A 21324-nucleotide genomic window follows, 5' to 3' on the forward strand; every position below is an offset into this window, starting at 1 on the left:
GAAGGAAAAAAGGAAGGGAGTGAGGAAGAGAAGGAGGGAAGGAAAGAGGAAGGAAGGAAGGCAGGAAAGGAGACACAAACACAGAGGAGAGGCCGGTGGAGCTGGCGGAGGGAGCTCAGCCCTGATGACACCTGGGTTTGGGGCTCATGGCTTCTGAACTGCCCAAGAACAAATTCTGTTGTTTAAAGCCAGTAAGCCACCCAAATAGTGGTCATTTGTGACACGGCCCTAGGAAGCTGACTCATCTAGTGACTGAACTTTTGAGGGCCATGGTTTCTTTGTCCTCCAAGGTACTCAGATATTAATCTGCTCGCCCTACAGGACTTGCAAGGGGGACAGGGCTTGTGATGAACTCACCCCAAGCCCAGCACGGGGAGAGCTCCATGGACATTGGCTTAAGTTAACATGGAGCCTTGTTGATTATTGGGCCTGTGGCAGCCGTGTTCCTGAACCCTCTCCAAGCCATCAACCCCCCTGTGCTGCCACTTCCTTGTCACTTGCCACTTACCACTGTCCCTGGCCCCCAAGCCTGGCCCAGTATGCTCCTGGTTCAAGAGCCTTGGAGGGACCAAATGTGACTCCCAGGCACGGGCCCAGAGCGGCTCCTCTGAGCCTTGGTTGTCAGAGCTGCAAAGCAAGGCACGAACATGCACACGTGGCGGTTAATATTTTGCCTGGGAAGTCATTTGCTTACCTGAGTCAGACATGGGCAGCTCAGAGAATTGAGGTGAGCAAGGTGCTGGGGTCGGAGTGATCTGTGGCGGGCGGGCAGGGTTTTCCTGCATCTGCTCAGGCTCCTTCTTTCTTATCTGCACCTTGCAGCAGACAGCAAGCCAGCTGATGAGAGATTGCACGTTCATGCCACTTATTAAAACTACATAGCAGGCTTCTGCAATGGCCACGGAAACAGTGCAATTCAGCAGCCGGCCTCAGGTGCTGTGGGCTTTGCAGGAAGGATGGGGATCGGAGACTCTGCTCCTCACCTCCCAGCTGTGTGACCTCGAGTGGATGACTTACCCTCTCTGAGCCCCAGTGCCCAGAAGGCAGCTCGTTCTGTGTCTCATGGATGTGCTGGGTACACTGAGATCCCATGAGAGTGCCCTGAGGCTGCTTGGTGCACGTCTATGGTTCCTGCTTCCCCCTTGTAGACATGAGCCAGGAGCTCTGGTTCACCTGATTCATTCCAAGGTGGTCTCTGCACTCAGGCACGCGTGGCTGAAACACATCACTCCCCATGTGACTGACTCCCCACAGCCTGGCCTCTGCTCTGAGGATGTCCTCAGGGCACCGTTCCTTCCCCTGCTGAACCCACACTAGCTGGGCCCAGGCTCTGTGCCAGATGCTGGAGCCACAGCAACAGGCCAGACCTGGCCCTGCTCCCAGGCTTCCTGGGGGGCCAGTATGGGTGGCAAGTGCTGGAGCCACTCAGCCCTGAGCTAGGGAGCCCACAAGAGGTAGCTTGTTACCCTGCCTCGAGAAACAATTCCCAGGAAAACAAAAGGGGAGACTTTCCCCGCCCCTCCCCACCCTCCCCCCCACCCTGTCTTGTCAATAGTGAAAACAGTAGCTGTGCAAAACAGTTGTACCTGTCCTCAAAAGTTGTACTATGTCCTCTCCGAGGAAGACATGGAAGAGAAATGAAAACATCATCCACACAAAAGCCTCCTTCATATGCCAAAAAAGTGGGAGCAACCCCAATGCCCATCAGCTAATGAATGGATGAATTGCATGTGGTATATCAATGCAGGGGAATATTATACAGCTGTACAAAAGAACGAAGGACTGATACATGCCACCATTGGATGCACCTTGAAAACACTATGTACAGTGGAAGAAGCCAGTCACAAAAGGCCATATATTGCATGATTCCATTGATACGAAATCCCAAGATAGGAAAGTCCATACAGACTAAGAGTAAATTAGTAGTTGGCAGAAGCTAGGGGAGGGGAAGGAAATGGGGAATAATTGTTAATGGTAGGAGGTTTCTTTCTGGGGTGATGAAAATTATAACAAAATAGTTGTACAACAAGCTGGGTGTGGTGATACACAGCTATAATCCCAGCTACCTAAGAGGTAGAGGTAGGAGGATGTCAGTCTGAGGCCATCCTGCACAAAAGCATGAGACCGTAATTAAAAAAAAAAAAAGGTTAAAAGCATGAGCTTAATCCCCAGTACTGCCAAAAACTGTATACTTAAGAGAGTTGAAGTGGTGAATTTTATCTCAGTTTTTAAAAAAAGAAAAAATACATACATAAGGGCTTTCCTGGTGGAGGAAGAGTCAAAGTAAGGGCAGGAAGAGGTGCCCTGGGTGAAGTGCAGGGCAGCACAGGAGCATAATACAGTATATTTTTCTGCAGATCCTACAGAATCTCATAGATGTTTTTGATTGCAGCTAAATCAATAAACAATAGGACTGGTGTTAGCATTCTGAAAAAGCCCAACAGGAAAGTGGAATTCAGGCAAAGTTTGATCGGGGAGAAGTTCCACTGCTTGTGAGTCTTCTGTCTCTGCCCTCCTCTGTGCATAAAATATGTCATCACACTAGCTTCCTCCATGTTGTGGAGATATGAGAAGGAAAAAGACCTTAGGTGCTTTCTTGGACAAGATAGAATTCCAGCCAAACTTCAAATGACTGGTAAAATCCCACCAGCAGATGCTCCAGGTCCGTGAAACAGCGCCAACAAGGAAGAGCAAGGTTTGTGTGGGGAAGTCTCAAGGCCCAGCTGGATCTGGCAGCCGTGGGTAGGAAGGAGGGGCAGAGCTGGAGTGAGCTGGACTCTAACTTGGAGGTGATGGGGGCCATAAAGGGATTTCAGCAGTGGCCCAACGCGATAAGTTTGTGACACGCCTGTCTGACTGTGGAACAGTATCACGACATCACTGTGACCTTCTGGAGATGTAATGGGGTGGCAGTCTTGTGCGACAGTGTACGCACTCAGGCTGCAGGGTCATGGAGCGTGGCTCACTTTCAGATTGTGTGTGCGTGTGTTGCAGGTGGGCCTGCGTGCACAGGTGGGCGTGTGTGTGCGTGCGTGTGGGGAGTGGGGAGAGGGAGAGAGAAGGGGAAGCAGGCGCAGTTACTTGATCATTCCTGAAGGAGAGAGCAGAGTTCATTGTGCAAATTCGAGGAGAAAAGGAGAGAAATGTGGGGGGGAGGTGGCCCAGTGACAGGTGAGACAGTGAGCCCTGATGGTGAGACAGGCCCACAGGCTCAGGCGGTGGACATGCTGGTGAGGGAGGTCCTGGTGCCGGGACCAGAGCTGGAAGGCAGCGGAGGAGGAGCCCCCGGGGTGGCTTTTGCTCTGTTCAAATCGATGCTCAGCTGTCAACTACTGTCATAGAGCGTCAAGGCTGTAATGGTGTAAGAAATCACCTAAGCAAACCTCTCATTTTCCTGATGGGAAACTGAGGCACAGGCTCACCTGAAGTCTCAGTGTCAGATAGGTGACTCTTTCTACCCTCCTCCTATGGTGACCAATCACCACAGAAATGTGGGAGGAGACACCTGCCTTTTTGGGTTTTTTTTGCAGTAGTAGAATTTTGAACTCAGGGCCTTTCACTTTGCTAGGCAGGTGCTCTACCACTTGAGCCATTCCACCAACCCTTTTCGCACTTTTACCTGGGCCAGTCTCCTACCTCTGCCTCCCAAGTAGCTGGGATTAGAGTCGTGCACCACTATGCCCAATGGTGCCTTTTTCTTTTCTGGCAGTACCGGGCTTTGAACTCAGGCCTTACATCTGCTCAGCAGGTGCTCTACAGCTTGAGCCACGCCCCCCAGGCTGTTTTGCTTTCGTTATTTTTATGCCCAGACTGAGCTACACTGTAATCCTTCTATTTAATACTTTCTTTTTTGGCAGTACTGGGATTTGAACTCAGGGTTTCACACTTGCAAGACAGGTACTCTACCACTGGAGCCATGCCACCAGCCCTGGGTATGCTTTCTGCATAGCTGGGATGGCAGGTGCACACTACCAGCTTATGGTTGAAATGAGCTCTCTAAAACGTTTTGCCAGGCTTGGCCTCGAGCCATGATCCTCCCAATGTCACACCTAGGATTATAGGTGTGAGCCACCATGCCCAGCAGTCTGCCTTTCTTGATAAGTCATTTGAAATGTTTTCTGCACTTTGTGACATCAGGGAGCTTTTCCTGGGGTTGACTGCCATATGGGGAAACAGTGGTCACAGCCAACCCCGATGGGACCTTTCACTCGGCTCAGCACCAGGTCGGAGCTTTATAGCCATCAGTCTGTTTGTAGGAAGGAACCTCCTACAAGGCAGGAACTATAGTGAGGTCCATTTTGCAGATGGCAACAGTGAGGCCAAATGGCTGCCCCAAGGTCACAGCCTTTGTAAGTGGCAGAGTGGAGACTAGAACGCAGGCAGGTGGCCCCCGGGCCACCTTGACATATAGACTGAGAGGCAGGTAGGGACAGGAGTGTCTCTCCATATTCTCAGCCACTGACTGATTGACTGACTACTTGATTGACTGGTATTTATTTGGTCCCAGCCTCACTGGTATTTTGCCATAAATCAGGATCTATTTATTACTTGTGGAATATTTTGGGGGTCTGTGATTAAAAAAAAAAAAAAAAAGGGAAGCTTCATTTTGCTTCCCTGCTACATGGCTCTTTCTTTTTTAATAACGCTCTCTTATCAGCCTCCTGGCAGCCTCTGCCGTTCCATGCATGTTAATTACTTTATCAATTACGTTGATATCTTTGGTTCTGCCGCGGATCTCCGGGCTTTTTGTTTGCAGCGGGCACCCATTCTGCCTTGTGCAGTGGCCCACACAGGCCCGGTTCCCGTTTCTAAAAGGGCTTCTTCGAGCCTTGGTAAACACAGGGCTTTCAATTAGTCTCGCAAACATCCTTCGAACGTTTTCATCTCAGCCACGTCACGAATGGAATGTTTTTAACATTCTTCCAAACAGAGGCTGCATTGTTAAGTCGCTGCCACTGATCCTCGATCCTTGTTTTTGCTCCAGGTCACAGCTCAGAGAACCCCACCACCTAGCATGAGCAAGATGCAAACATGGAGAAGCCTGAGGGAGGGGCAGCAGGAGTGGAACCCAGGCCTAGCTGACAGGATCTGTCTAAGCCTGGATGTTAAGCTGAGAAATTCAGACTATCTCCTAAAAGCCAGCATCACCCCAATGTACCTGGCATGGAGTGCTTATCCTAGTAGGAACCCCAAAATAAAAGAGAATGAGGAGATGTCATGGTCCAAAGTTTAAGAGTTCCTGCCTCCTGGAAATATATAGTGGACTTTTAGCATAGTAAAGACTCTAGAAAGTTCTGTGGTTTAAATTTTTAAATTTTTAATTTTGATGCTAAGTAGTTTTTAAAAAGTTTAATTAGCATTTCCCAAACTTCCTTGGCCCCTTTTGTCATGTGTTCTATTCATTTTTATATATGCTGAGGCACAGAATTTAGGGGTGCATCTGGAGGGTCCTCAGAAGGTACTTAACAGGGGGCCACGCTTAGGCTCTGCCAGTTGGAGTTCCAGTTCCAGTTGGGACTGGAGAGGACAAGGACAGTTCAAACCAGATATAATGAGGATCGAAGTCAAAAGGGTTCCAGATGTTTCCCTGTTTTCTCTCCATTTTACTTCAGGCCGTATTGTCCTAAAATTGACAAGTCGGTGTTGCTATAATAAACCACGGCACAGGGTTATAGCGGGGCGTAAAGTCTGAACGAGGACACGAAGTGTGCAGTCTTCCATCTTCAAAGGAAGCACTCAGCCCACAGGTGCTGGCACACCACGTTGCTAAGTCCCTGGGGCTGAGGCTCCTGAAGGCTTTCTGATCAGACATACCCAGGCTCTGCTGCCCAGGCCTTAGCAGTGCTGACACCCTAAGCACTTCCCTTCTCCATACCTCAGTTTCCCCACATAGAACAGAGGAAAAACAGATCAGCTCTCTCTAGTCCTGGCTTCCACATCCACAAATGCAAACAAACACGGATGGAAAATACTGAGAAAAAAAGCAAATTGCATCTGGACTGAACGTGTACAGACTTCTTTTCTTCACATTTGTCTCTGAATAATACGGTATGACAACGATTTGCATCGTGTTGGGTTTGTAAGCCGTGTAGACATGATGAGTTCATGTATTTGGTCACAAGCCAACATGAGGCCATTTTATATAGGGGACTTGAGTAGTCACAGATTGTAACATCTGTCGGGGTTCTGGAACCAACAGTACTGAGGGACAACTGTAGTGCCTTCCTCACAGGACTCCTGCTAGGTGCTCAGCCCAATGCCTGACACACGGTAGCATAAAAACCCATGTGACTGCCCTTCTGTGCGGGCCAGGCCTGGCCAGGCTGGTAATAGAGAGCCCCGGAGTCTGAGCCCTCCAGGAACTGGGCTCTAAATAAAGCAGCACTTGGATCTTGCAATAGCCCTTCTGTGCTTCAGCCCAGAAAGTTCAAATGTCATGCCTGCCCAGAGCCCATCACTGGATTGAGCCATGTGACCTCCAACCACCTAGAAAGGGACTGAGAACCATGGGTGGGCAGTAGGATAGCAAGGAGCTCCAGTCTCTGCTGTTTTTTCCTTTCCCTCTGGTCAGTCCCCTTAGCCCCTCTGAGCCTCAGTTTCCTCATCTGTAAAAGTGCGAATACTTCCTATCTTGCCATGAATGGGATTGTTACAGGGCCCATGAGATCATACAAGTGAAAATGCCAAGTAAATGCCAAAGTCACATTGCATTCTTTCGTTCAAGGAAAAAAAGGATCAATTTTAACCTTTTTTGTGGGGGAAGGCAGCACTGGGGTTTGAACTCAGGGCTTCACGCTTGCTAGGCAGGTGCTCTACTGCTTAAGGCACTCTGCCAGCCCATTAACTTTTCTTAGCGGTACATTCCTGTTCTTTCTTTCTTCCCTGCCTCCCACCTCCACCCAGGAGTACTGGGGTTTGAATTCAGGGCCTTTGCACTTGCTAGGCAGGCACTCTACTACTTGAGCCACTCCGCCAGTCCTTTCTGCTTTAGTTATTATTTTTAATAGAGTGTCACCTTCCCCACCCCATCCCTGGGGTGACATGCCACCAAGGTTGGCTTGTTGGTTGAGATGGGATCTCCCTAACTTTTTGCCTGGGCTGGCCTTGAGCCCTGTTCCTTCTGATCTCTACCTCCCAAGTAGCTGGGATTACAGAGACAAGCCACAGCACCTGGCTCCATTCCTGTAATTACTTTCCAGCCCTGTCTTTTCCCTGACTTGCCCAGTTCTCTGCTTATTTGGGTGTTTTAAATTATTTTGTGCTGAGACCATTAAGGCCTTTGGTGGCCTGTTTTGGGAACTGCACACTCGGTGGCACATCCTGCCTGGAAAAAGAGATGTGAGAGGCCACAAAGGATGACAAGGATGCCACAGAGCCTTTCTCCTGGGCAGCAGAGGAAAAGCTGTGGTTCTGAGTCACAGGATGTACAGTTCCTAAGGTCTCTGAGGAACACCATAGAGGGGTGTGTTGTGCACGTGCATGCATGTGTGTGATGGTATCAAGCCCAGATACTGCCCTGAGTTTGGACAGTGACCATGTGGACTGCCAGGATCCACACAACTATTGTTGCAGCCAAAGCCAATAGGGCACTAGGCATCGGGAGGGGCCAGCCGTCTGGTTCCCAGACCCTAGGGAGATAGCAACAAGATCAAGGGTAGCCAGGTGGGGAAAGATGAAGAAACAGTGCTTCTTCATAGCAAAGTTGATGTCTGCCAGAGAACCAAAGTCTAGAGAGACACTAACCACAGAGGGGCTGTCCTGGAGCTGAGGGAGGAGCCACAAGGGCACAGCCAGCCCAGACAGGGAGCTCCTGGGCTACAGATTCAGTTTGGGATGAGAAAGAATTAAGTCCTGCCTAATTGAAAACAAACTGGCCTTCCTTCAAAGGTAGAGAGCCTGAGGGTCTTATCACTAGAGGTATACAAAGAAATGCTGGAGGAGCCTGTGGCAGATTCTACGAAGAATACATACAGTATATGGACTATCCTTACATGTTTGTTTGGTTACTTATTTATGTTGGCATTGGTTATTTTTGAGATAGGTCTCCTATTTGTGCTTCCTATTGTGGCTGGGACGTCAGACATATGCCACCACATCCATTGGTTGAGATGGGGTCTTACTAGCTGCTTATGTTAGCCTGGAACCACAATCCTCCCAATCTCCACCTCCCAAGTAGCTAGGATTACAGGTGGGACCACTGTGCTCAGTTTATGTGTTTATTTCTAGATACTCATTGCTAAAGGGTATGTTGGAGATAAGTTGAGAACAACTTTATAGTGTAATGACATTGGAGCAGTGTGTCATCGCAGGTGACCCTGTCACCGTGTGGAGAGAAAGTGCTGGCAAGGCAGGAAGGAAATGCCCAGAGCATGATCCCCACTGCAGTGTGAGAAGGGAGTACACACTCCGTGGCCTGTGACCACCCAGGGATTCCCACACGCCCCTGGAGCCTGTGTGGCAGTGGCAGCAATTACAGCATCCTATTTTGGAACAGCCTATGCAACATTGAACTTGTGTGGCTCCCTGAATGACACAGCGAGATGGATCGGCTGTGTTGTTCTCACTGCCTTGCCCTGGGGTGTGTGTCTTGGCATTGTAGTCTTTTGTCTTCCTGTGCTCTTGCTTAAATACTGGAATGACCAACAACAGGTGACTCCAGCTTTTCTCAGAGGAGAAATGGTTCTCAGAGTGAGCCTGTGGGTCCTGGTTGGGACACAGGGCATTGGCTGTCCATTACCACAGTGCCCTGTAATCTCCCAGGCTGCTTGTAGCCAAGGGCCAGTTGTCAACTTGAAAAGGCAGTAAGGAATAAGAGCAGGGACACTTGAGGTTCATCCAGGCAACAATCTTCCTTTCTCCTTGCTGAGCGGGAGCTCCCAGAAATAGCCAGAGTTCCGGGGAGAAGCACATATGATGGAAGGGGCCCTGGGGTTTGGAGTCAGACACCCGGGCTCAAGTGCTAGCTGCTCAGATTTTGTGCTGCATGACCTTGGGTCAGCTCCAGCCCACTTCTGGGTGCAGTGTTCTCCTGTGCAAAGTGGCCCAACTGAGTGACCAGGGCTGGGAAGCAGAGATAATGAACCTGAGAGCCAAAAAGTAGAGAGGACACCCACAGTGTAGTGAGTAGAGCAGCCTATCCTGCCCTAGTGGAAAGCCTCTTTACACCCTAGTTCTGTCACCTCCCCATTCACACCAAGCCAGGTTTGGACTTGACAGAAGGAGTTGCTCCCTGTGGGGAGGTAATGAGACTCAGCGTCTGCACGGCCAGGCCAGGGCTGAAAAGAGCAGCCTAGCTTCTTCAGTTCAACGGCTGGGAACAAGAGAGGTCAGCTGAGCAGTAATGGAGGCTAGGCAACTCAGACAAGGCCTTCTGAGATCTCTGCTCACTCCTGCCACCCCCCAGCCACCACCACCACTGTCACCAGGCCCAGGGACAGTTACCCCCACAAAAAGCCCCTGTGGCCTGGGGATGTGACAGAGACAGGAAGAAGGGGAGTGACTGTGCCAACCTGGCAAGTGCAGAAAAGGGCTGTCTCTGGCCAACTGGGGCCAGGGGCCACAGAGGCTGCTCTGGCTGTAGGTGTGGGCCCACCTGTGCCCACCTGGAGGAGAGCAGCACAGTCTTGGGACACTCAAATCCTTCCTGCACACCATGCCCAGGGCATGCTGTTGGTAAGATTTAGGTTTGTGTCAAAGTGAAGGTTTGAGGAGCTCAGCACACCTGGATTCAAGTCCCTGCTCCATCCTTCGCCATTCCTGTGTAACCTGGAGTATGTCACTCAGCTCCTCTGAGCCCCATATAGTGTCCCCAGCATGTCTCGTACTACAACTGTAATGACTGGGATGAAATGAAACAGTTATGTGGTATGCTTAGCACAGAAGCTGACCCACAGTGAACAGTCACTGTTGGGGTAGGAGGAAGGACACGGTGGGGAGGAGGGATAGTGCAGACTATCAACAACAAGGCATCTGTGACACAGGCAGCAGTCCCTGAAAGACAGGCAGGCAGACATTCACAGCTGGGGGAGTGGAGGACCCTCAGAAAGTTGCACAGGCTCTAGGAAGTAGATGCAGATGTCACCCACAAGGACATGGCACAGTAATGGCACCAGAGGACAGAGGAAGACTGGGCCCTAGGTGAGGCTGGATGGATTAAGTGGGGTCTCATCACAGAGGCACAGGATTGGAGGTCTGCGCATCTTCCCTGTTGTTTGGGGGCCATGGTGGTCTCTGGGCATAGGTTGACTATGTGAATGATCTCTGGGGCTGGACAGTGAGAGGTGACCAAATGAGGAAGGAGGCACAAGGGAGGGGCAAGGACAACTCCACCCAGGTGGGCACATCTATCTCCCCAGGTGGCTGGATGGTGGGAGCTGGGGTGGGCAGGAAGGAATGAGAAAGGCTGAGGGGACACCAGGTTCTTGTCATTTCAGTAAATGTTGCAGGTTAGTGAGGGGGTGTAAGGCTTAAAGCAAAGAAAATAGTGCCTGGGTACTTTTACCCAGACTGTTCACTAATACAGTATTTATCTCCTGCCTCAATTTCCCTGAGCTATCCTGCCTTACTACCACCATGCAGTCACCAGGGCTGGCCCTTGAAAGGCCTTGGGGGTAAGGGACTTGTCTCCCCAAGTCAGCAAGCAGACCTTTGTACTCAATCATGCTGCTCCAACAAGAACCAGGCAACCTTGGACATTTGCACTCCCCACGACAGCAGGGGCCTCCTGGGAAGATTCGGGCTGCCTCAGTGACTAGAGAACACCCATGGCATTTAGTGTCCAGGGTCCAGGGGATCTGGGTGCCCAGCACCACATAGACGCCCCCTTGCATAAAGAACTACACTCTGCAGTCACAAAGGAAAACCTGCTAAAAGAGCCCCCTTGAGAACTCCCGGGGGTGATCTCACATGTCCCTTCCAGATCTGTGATTCTGAAAAAAGAAATCACCCAAACTTGCAATCAAATGCTCAAAAAGAAATTCTTACCTTAAAATGACAGCTTCTAGGTTTGCTGCCTCAGAGATGTGGGGCTGCTGCCGTGAAGATAAGCAGCAGTCCAACCCCTGCGGGATCTGGAAGGTTCCTCCTGGCTCCAGCACTCTGTGACTCTCTGCATTTGGAGATAATAATGATGGTTGACACATCAGGAGCAGGCTTCCAGCTTCTCCAGACTGTAAACACACCGCTTACTTTCCTTGATCTCCCTGCCAGCCCTGGGAGGATGGAGATGAGGCAGTCATGGCTCAGAGAGGCTCAGAGATGTGTGCAAAGCCACACAGCTGACATGCAGTGGACTTGGGTCCAGAACTCCAGGCCCTTTCCCCTCTCTGCCAGGCTCCCTTGATGGGGTTCTCCATCTCCACCAAAGGACACAGGGTCCACTCACCTGCTCCCCAGAGAAAGAGGCATCTCAGGGCATTGAAATGTGGTCCATAAAGGTCAAACACTCCACCAGCATGCACAGACACTCATGTATACACCTGCTCACTCCAAGGATAAAACCTACCACTTTTACCATGGTGGCTTTTTAGGAAGTCTTATTTTTGTTTTTTTGCAGTGCTGGGGACCAGTTGCTAGGCAAGCGAGCTACCACTGAGCTCCATCCCCAGCCCTGATTTAAAAATTGACTTTGAATTTTAAAGAGGCATTAGTGGTCCCAGGACAAAATTCTGCAAAGCAGCTGCTGGGAGCTGGTCACAGGTGGAAGGGAGGCAGGTGCCCCCTCCTTTAAAGGAGCCCTGGCCGGGCCCAGGAGCCTGAGGCACACACAGGAGCAGCAGGCTAAAAGGCCACAGGATGAAGGAGCCAAGAGGCCCATGACTGGGTGAAGTGCATGGTACTCTTCAAACACACCATCTCCACCCATAGTCTTCACTGCCAGGACCTGAATTCCAGCACAGCCCCACCTGCCATGACCACCCCAACCAGTGACACAGAGCACAGAGGTCTGATGCAGGGTCGGAAGCCAGAGTCACTGTGTCACATCTGCCCTGTGCTGAGCCATTACTCTCTGTGCTAGAGACTTGCACGTGACAGAGTGTCCTCATTCTCAACAAGACAACTTCTAATCTGAGGACCAAATGCCACCACCACCACCCTTGTTTAAAACCCCTTAAAGGCCTTGTTGTCAAAGGGCGGTGCCTAGACCTGTGTCTGCATTGTCCCCAGTGGCCTGTGTGACATGGTCACGTTATTCTGTGAGACCCCACTCTGGTCCTAGATTGCCACACCCCACCCACACTGGCTCCGTGTCATTCCAAACACCGTGAAGTCTTTGCCATTTCAGGTTCTTCCACCTGCCCTTCCTAGGTTTTCACATCCTTCAGGTCTCAGACCAACGTCACCACTTCAGAAACGCCTTCCCAGACTAGCTGACCTGAAGTAGTCCCCTCGCCTGACCGTACTTCTCAAAGGACCTTGGTATTCTCCTTGGGAACACTTGTCACCACTGGTATCCACGGTGGGCTCCGTGGTTTGTCAGATATCTGTGTCCACTAGAATGTACGCTCCAAGGAGGTGAGCCCCACCATGCGTCCCAGGACCTAATCAGGTGCGTGACCCAACCAGCTTGTGACAAACACAGAATGAGTCGATTTGGAACAAATAAATGGAGGGTGGTTATCACCCTCCTCCAATGATCCAGCTCATATTAACTACATGTAAATTAACCTGTGGGCTCACTTTGCAGATGGGAAACTGAGCTTTGGAAAAGGGCCTGCCCAAGACCACACAAGAATTCTGTAGCAGAACCAAGACCTTGCACTTTTCAGGCCTGAACACCTCCACCCATGCCCTGATCCCTTGCTAGTCCATTTGTGCAGCACAACAGAGCAGGATGTGTGCCGGGGCCACTGACCCACACCGTGACTAGCTGCTTCCTGCAAAGTGACTCAGGCCGGCTGCTCTCCTTCCCATGCACAGCTGAGGGAGGCTTTCCCGGGCAGTTTCATGTGCCTCCCGCTGAGCAATGTCCTCCAAGAGCCAGGTTGAGCACTTCTGCCCTCTGGCCATCACAGACAGACACCACCTCTCTCCTGGGCACAGCACACCGGCAGGCAGGAAAGACCATTTCTCAGTTTGAATTCAGCTTGCGGCACCAAAGCACAGCCTTCCCAGCGCTCAGGATTCAAGCTACTAATGAGTGCCTAACAACGAAGTTGGTCCTCCCTGGAGCACAGGGCAGCTTTATTCCCACCTGTCTCTTTGGAGTTTGACAGTGCTGATGAGGGGCAGGACAGATTGGGAAAAGCGTGTGGTGAGGATGGGAGGAACACTGGTTTGGGAGTCAGACAGGCCTGAGTTTAATCTCAGAATTAAGACTTCCAGCTGGAGATCCTGGGCAAGTCCCTTAACCTCGCTTCCTCATCTGTAAAATAAGCATAACACCTTGCTGGAGTCTTCAGAAGTTTCAACAAAATGATGTGAGTAGCCAGCACATGGCTGGCACTACAGAGCCCGATCCTGACTGCTTCTGTCTGTGGGTGAAGACAATGTACTCTTCCTATGAGTCCACTTCTTTTGAAACCAGCCTGGTCTCACTAGGATGAGAGACCCATGAGGATAGGCCTGTCTTCTGTCCTGGTCATTGTGGTGTCACCAAGCCAGCAACAGTACCTGGCATGGTAGTGTTCAATGGTCATGTACTGAATGAATGAATGAGTGAATGGATAAATGAATGATTACTTAGGTAACTGCCCCAGTGAGAAGCATGTAAGGAAGAAAAAAGAACAAGTCCCTGCAGGCCACTCATCTGGAGCAAAGAAAGCATTCTTAAGTCAGTGGAGATGCAGTCATCACAGCTGTACAGAGGACTACTAACCCTGCTGTGAGATCCCAGCATGCCATCTGCCAGGGTTGGTGCCCTTTATGGGCTGATCCTGGGCTGTGTGGACAGCCCACAATGGCAAAGACCCCTACAGTACCCTCCCTCTCCAGCATCCCCCAACAGGGATCCTGCAAGCTGCGGAGTTGGTGTGCCATAGTGCCTGGACATCCGGACTCAGTTAAAGACCGATGGGTGCTTCCACCGTGGTGTGGGTCACGTGCTGCTGATCACCTCACCACTTGCAGCCGCTAAACCACAGAAGTAGTTCTGTGTCCTCATAAAGGGGTAGGTCATCCACCAAGCAGGACTGGACCCTCCACACAGTTTGCTGGTGCCCTCTAGTGGTGCTTTGGTGAACGACAATGACGCACGTTAGCATCGTTCAGAATGGTGGCTTCCAACCCATCACATTCCCCAACTTGGGTGCTTCTCTTGCTATAGGTGAACTGGTAGACCAGGTAACCAGTCCCAGTAGAATCTGGGTGGATCCAACAAGAGGCAGGTTTGCTCAGCTTGCCTTGGGATTCAGTACAAGTCACATGACTATTTAAACTCCCCATCCCCCAGTCTCAAAAGGACCTCATTGCTCCTAAAAGTACCCCTCACGGCTGCCTGTGTCCTGGGGTACAGAGATGGGGCTGCATGAGGGCGGTGTGAATAACAAGATTTTGGAGGTTTACTTCCAGGTCAGCAACTAGGAAATTGGGAGGAGGGGTGTAAGCAGCTCTGACCACCCTGGGGACCACCGTCTTGTCTCAACTCTCGGTGGGTCTTTTGTCTTTGCTACCCACCCACCTACCTCTGCAGCCCAACTGTGCCCCGGGTTGTTGAGGCGGGTGGGGAACTGCAGGACCAGGTGTAAGAACTGGGATTTCAGGATTCAGAGAGGTCAGACTAGGCGAAGATGGAAAAATGGAGGAGAGGGGTGGTATGTTGACAGCAGGGAGGAAAGCAGAACTTGTAGCAGTTCTATGGAAGCGTCCCAAAGGGAAAAGGACCCGGGAACTCTCCAGTGGAAGACATTATTTTGAGAGCCAAGCAGACCTGGCACAGCAGTCCCTGGAGCATTGATCTCACCTTTAGGCCTGCAGGTCAGTGCAAACTCCAGCAGGCTTCAGACCCACAGCCACTCGTGGAGGGAAGCACAGTGTTGTGTACCCTCTCCGTGGATCTCCGTGGATCTCCGTGGATCTCCGTGGATCTCCCTCCTGATGCAGAGACAGCTTGGAGTTATGCTGAGAGTCTGAGGGGAAAGACAGGCAGCGGTGGGTAGGGGCCCAGGAGAAGGCTCTGGTTCAGATAAAAGAACTGTGCAGGGCTGGAGATAAAGCTCAGTGATAGAGCGCTTGCCTAGCATGTGCAAGGCCCTGGATTCAGTCCTCAGCACAACACACACACACACACACACACAAGTGCAGCCATCACCAGGGTATGTAAACCAGGCAATTATTGTCAGGTTCCCACAAACAGAGTTTCCTTGCCTGTACAATGGTGTATGATATCTCTGTCCACCAAGACTCTGAGAGTCCATAACAAATTATGGCCTTTCACTGTAGAACAACAAACGCAATCATCACTAATAGTGTTGCTACTTGTGTGTCACTGCATGGCCTGTGCTGCTGCATTCTGCTGTCTGCATGATTATCAGAAACTGGAGAAACCCTGAGTCTGACGCCAAGTCACTGTTGACCTTGGGACCAAGTCCATTCCACCTCTCTAATTAAACAATGAAAGGATGTTAGGAAACCCCCATTACCCACAGTGAATGCAGCCCAGCTCCTGGGTAGCAGTAGAAAGGAAATCTGTAGCCCAGATCACTCTGACTTTGGTTTCTGGAGATCACCCCACCCCTAGGGTGTCTTCCACTGCAGAAAACTCAGGGGACCCTGCTGTCCCCTCTAGCACTCCAGCCTAAGTATGGACTCAATGCTTATGGAACCAAAAAAGCCAAGCTAAGGCTTGCTGTGGCTTGGGACAGCAGCAGGGAAAGCAAGCCTAAGAGAGCGTGCAGCTGGGGATCTGGTGACAAAATGGCTTGAGCCCAAGGCTCCGCCCCTCAGCTCTTCCTGCTTCACATGGGAGCTCCATCTTTCCCCTCTCAAGGAGCCCAGGCAGTACCTGCCAAAATAGGCATAGAGAGCAGAGCCAAAAGAGCTAGGCTTTCCAGCCCCCCCTGCCAAAGCCTGCCTTCTACTCCTCTGGGCCCTTCAAAGTGCCCCTTCTTCCCAGTGATTGGCCCTGGGGATGTCCACCCCTTACTGTCAGGCCTCAACAGGACAATCCTGGCAGAACACCACATCCTCTGTGAAATCTGTATGAAAAGCAAAGAGATTTGCAAAGAAATCTCCCACTTTGCTTAGTAAGTTTGTTGTCAACGATATATCTATGTATCAGTTCTGCAGAATTAAGCAAGTAAATATTGTGATGTTGTTGGAAGCCAGAGCCCTATGTGTACATATGCAACAGAGAGAGATGATACAGATTAGAGAAATAGATCAGATTGACAATAGAGAGGCAGATTAGAGAAGATAGATAGATAGACAGATATAAGTAGATAGACAAATTGATAGATAGATGGCAGAGAGAGAAATTAGATGTAAGTAGATGAAAGATTCAGTAAATGACACATAGATAGATAGATACATCTTAAAGGTAATGACACTCTGGAAATGTGAGCACATCAAGTGGTCAGACATGGTTTCTAAACACCACTATCCACTAACAAGAACCGGGACTCCTCCAAGAAATGGCTGATTCTAAGGCCAGAGCAAGAAAAAATGCAAAGAGATTCTAAAATGTCTTGTGCCAGGAAGTAAGAAAGGGCTTAAAAAAAAAAAAATTATATGAACAGTCGAGTGCTGGTGGTTCTCACTATAAGCCTAGCTACTTTGGAGGCTGAAATCGGGAGGATCAATGTTCAAAGCCAGCCAGACAAATAGTTCACAAGACCCCATTTCCAAAATAACCAGACCAAAATGCACTAGAAGTGTGGCTCAAGCAGTAGAGCACCTGCTTTGCAAGTGAGAAGCCCTGAGTTCAAACCCCATTCCCACAAAAAGAAAATTATAGGAACATGTCAGGAAAAACATATAGTTGGTAACATGAAGGAATTTCCCACTGGCCAAATCTGGAAAAAACTGAGCATCAAAATGAATAAGGATAGCAATCGGTTATAAGACGTTGAATTACAAAGGAACCCATGAATCTGTAAGTAAGTGGGAGGAAATGAAAGCTCTTGAGTGCATAGAATGTGAAGTATTCAAATGAGACAATAGAATTAGCAAATCCCCCGTTCACACCTTCTAAAGGATTGTGACTCAGGCAGGAATCATCAATGGCAGCCCAAGTCCCTGAGCTAATGTCTATGGGAGCAGGATATTCATATGCTCTCAGAGTGGCTCCCACAGGTTATTATTTAAGTACAAAGGGGAAATGGTCAAGTGGAGGGACCTCGCAGATGTCACCACAACCAAGTGACCATTGTTAACACCACCAGTAATAGGACAGAGTGCCATCAAGTGCCCCCGAGGTGAAGCACCAGGGAGGCGAGGACATCACTTACATAGGCTTCCTGGCTGAAATGTAAACTGAATCCAATGGTGACAACACAGTCATGGCAAACTCAAATGGAGGAACATTCTACAAAATAACTGAGTTGGATTCTTCAGGAACGCTAGTGACATGAAAGACCAAAGAAGGTGGAGGCATTGTTTGAATTTAAAGGAGCCCAGAGAGACAAAAAGTAAATCTAGCACATGGTCCTAGAATGGGTCCTGCTTTGGCAAATCCGCACTCGCCTTATAGAGTATTATGGGACCAGTTGGTAAAATTTGAAAATGGCTACTATTAGATAATATTAGATAATTAATTAAATTTCCTGAATCTCATGTGTATGTGTAATAGGATTTCTTCATTCTTAGGAAATACATGTTGAGATATTTAGGAGTAAAGGGTTAGCATGTCTACAACTTAACTCTCAAATGGTTCTGAAAAATAAATGTACAGTAGAGATTGTTTCATTTCTTAGGGTCTTTTTCTCCTCTTGCCACCATCCGGCTGGTTCTCTCCAACAGTTTCCCAATTAAATTTCTGAGAGAATGTATTTGGGTAGGATTCTCTCTGTCATCACAAGAGCAACTTTGTACTAGGAAAACATAGATCTCTGATCAGCCTCAGGATTGGCTGCCTGGATTCAGGTACCCTTTGTCCAGTCAGTTCTGGCCCAGGATGAGTCAACATGGCTGCCCCCTCTGCTTCTGAAATGCAGGTCTCCTTAGAAGGGCTTGGCAGGATCCATGCTTGACTGGGCCAATATACTTCTTGTCTCCAGATGCCCAAGTTAGCCCCAAAGACACTCAAAGACCTCCTGAGCTAAAATTGTGCATAATTCTCTCCCTCCCTCTTTCAACAAAGATTATAGATGTTTCTGGGCCAGGTCTTTTGCTAAGTCTGAGGAAGACAGGTCTGACCCAGTCCTTAGCCTCAAGCTCTGGCTCAAGTTGGGCAGGCAGGAAGAACACAAAGAACTATGGTGCAGGGTTGGATTGAGACCAAAAAACAGAAGGCAGTTGATGCTACTTGAGGCCTGAGCTCCATACTGTGAGAACACAGAAGTGGGGTTCAAAAGTCCTCCTGAATGGTGGCACTGGATATGGCTCATGGATGGAAAAGAGCCCTCACAGAAGGACCTGGCTTCTGGAAAGTACCCAGTCCATCCCTGAGGTTTCTGTTTTCTCTTTACACAGCCGGACCCAGCAGGACGGGACATCTCAATCCGCCCACTCCTGGAACACTGCGAAAACACCCACATGACCATCTGGCTTGGCATCGTCTATGCCTACAAGGGGCTTCTCATGGTAAGTGCAGAGCTGGAGGCAAAGACAAGGACACTTCTCTGTTGGGCCCCTCTCTCCTAGAGGCCTCTGTCAACATAAGAATAAACAAAGCCCCCAAGACTAACCAGTTACTCTCTGCTAGGCTCAATTCCTGCTGTATCTTTTCAGGTTCCACAACAGCCCTAGGAGACAGGTACAGATAACTTTCCCATTTCCCTGAGGAGGACACTAAGGGTTAGTATTTTACCCAAGATCACTCAGCTAGTAAGTAGCAAAGTCAAAAATCTTAACAGGAAGTAACCCTAAGACCTGTGAGTATGCCTCACAACTGTCCCTTACTGCTCCAGGAACAACAGTCTACTGGGTCCCTCATGTACCCCCATCCACGTGCCATCAGAGCCTCTCTATAACCATGGGGTGAGTGGAATCACCCCTATTTTACAGGTGAAGAAAGTAAGGCTCCATCAGAGAGGTTTAATGATCAGCTGAAGGCTACCTGGTGACCTCCAGTCCCTGAACCCAGGACTCTTACCCTCTACCTATCTGTTAAATCAAAGATCCCATACTAAACCCAAATAGCACAGTGATGGGATTTCAACCCTATCCTACCTTAGCCCAGGTAAATCTTCAGTCTTTTTTCCCCTGTGTAAGTCATGCCTCCACTTAAATCCCTCTGGGGACAGGCAGCTGGCCACTGCACCCTTTCCAGGTTAAGCCACCATCTGCCTCTGTGTGGACCCCACTTAGAGGCCAAGAACAAAGCCCTCTCCAATAGTTGAAGAAACTGGAATTTTGGGGGCTGCCTAGAACATTCTTAGCTGTGCTGCTTCACAGAACTGTTAGTGATTTGCCCTTTGTCCTCCAAGGAGCCACAGCAGAAGGACATATGTTAGGACACCCTAGGCTAAGACTGCTCCCCACTTCAAAGCACTTGAGACTGTTTCTATAGAGGTCTTTTGAGACCTCATGAAAGCAACAGACCCCTGTGCCGTTATCTGGACCCCACAGGGTAGTGACCTTGCAGGTGTCCATAGGATGTGTCCACAGTGGAAATAGGACCCTGAAGGCTTGACCAAAGGTCCTGGATGGGACAAGAATACACACAGGGAACATGGTAACCAAAAACATGGAACAGCTGTCAGACATGGGTGACCCACACCCATCAGTCACAGGCAAAGTTGCTCCAGCATGCAGTAGTGGCCACAGAGGTAATGGAGGCCCTAGGAGGAGGAGATCCCATCACAGTAAGCATGAAGAGTCAGTGCCCTGAGTTTGCTCCAGGCCTGGTTGAATAAAGAGAGTGAAAGTAGACTCTCTCCATGATCTTCCCAGCCTTGATTCTGATGTTCCATGAAGTTAGATCACGGTGAATCATTTTGACATCGGTAAACTGGATTTATCTGCCATGTTTTCATCATTCATTATCTTTTTCCACCTACTTCCAAAAGTGGTTGCAGATGACTTTGTTTCTTCCAGTGAAGCTACTGCCTCCAGCTGAACCATATCAATAAAAGTTGTATTTGACAGCACACATGCTCTGTGCCATTGACAGTGGATACAAGGAACTGTGTGCCGCACGCCTGGTCCATAGTGTTTATGGCTAAAATCCCACCATTCCCTCTACCCCTTCTGTCTTGGAAGCACTGACTCTCAAGGCTAGAAAGAGCATGTACAGCCCTGCAGGCCCCTGAGCATCCCCAGCAGTGTCCATTCACTAACAGCTTCCATTGCTCTAGAGATGGGAACTCATCTCTTTCAAAGCAGCCTGCGCATCAAATGGATGGTGGGTCCCTTTCCTTTGACCGCCATAACAAGCATGGCTTTTTAAGCCACAACATAGTGGCTTAAAAAAAAAAAAAAGAACAGAAATGGGCTCTCTTAAAGTTCTGGAGGCCAGAAGTCCAAATTCAAAGCAAGATTGTGCTCCCTCTGTAGGTTCTGCGAAGACTCCTTCCTTGTCTCTTCCAGTGACAATGGCTCCAGGCATCCCTTGGTTTGTGACTGCATAACTGCAGTCTCTCCCTCCATCTTCACATGGCTTCTCCTCTTCTCTCCCAATTCTTGCCATTAGATTTGGGGACCACCCAGATAGTCTGGGGTGATCTCATGTCAAGATTGATAATTGTATCTTCAAAGACCCTTTTTCACACTAAGGTCACAATCACAGCTTCCAAGGATCAGGATGTAGACATAATTTGTTAGGGCCACCATTCAACCCTCTACATATGGGTTGTTTCTCTAGAAAGTTCATCCTTGTCCTCAGCTGAAACCCACCTCCATGTAACTCCTTGAAGCCTAGGAATGCATTACTCTCTCCTGACATTCTTTGGAGATTTGTAGCCAACCACCAGGTCCCCAGATGCACTCATGCTTTGTGGTGGAGACTCTCATGGTGGTTTGGTGGCCTACCAAGCAGTATGGCAGAGAGAAGAACACACCAAGTCCCTGTCACACAGCCAGAGTCTCAGGTACCCATCCAGCACTGCACTCACTGTCATGGATCCCAGGAAGTGAGGTGGCTCAGCCCCCGTGGGACTGCCAGATCCTACGTGAAGAAACCAGCACAGTGTAGGTTGTCATCAGCCAGTGGTTCCCGTCCCTCACTCAACATCGGCATCCTGGGCTGCTGGTTTCCTGCGGAGGTTCAGTGCCAGCCCAGGGAAAAAG

The 21324-nt window shown here is 49.6% G+C and overlaps 1 protein-coding gene across 1 annotated transcript in view; it reads left to right on the top strand.

Annotated features, from left to right (window-relative positions):
• Gabbr2 (gamma-aminobutyric acid type B receptor subunit 2) overlaps positions 1 to 21324 on the top strand; it is a 342858-nt gene that overhangs the window by 306555 nt on the left and 14979 nt on the right. The window contains exon 14 of the mRNA XM_074051393.1: positions 18568 to 18678. Coding sequence (XP_073907494.1) covers positions 18568 to 18678 — 111 coding nt within the window. The remainder of the gene's footprint in view (positions 1 to 18567; positions 18679 to 21324) is intronic.

The sequence above is a fragment of the Castor canadensis genome, chromosome 13, assembly GCF_047511655.1.
Source record: "Castor canadensis chromosome 13, mCasCan1.hap1v2, whole genome shotgun sequence".
NCBI lineage: Eukaryota > Metazoa > Chordata > Mammalia > Rodentia > Castoridae > Castor > Castor canadensis.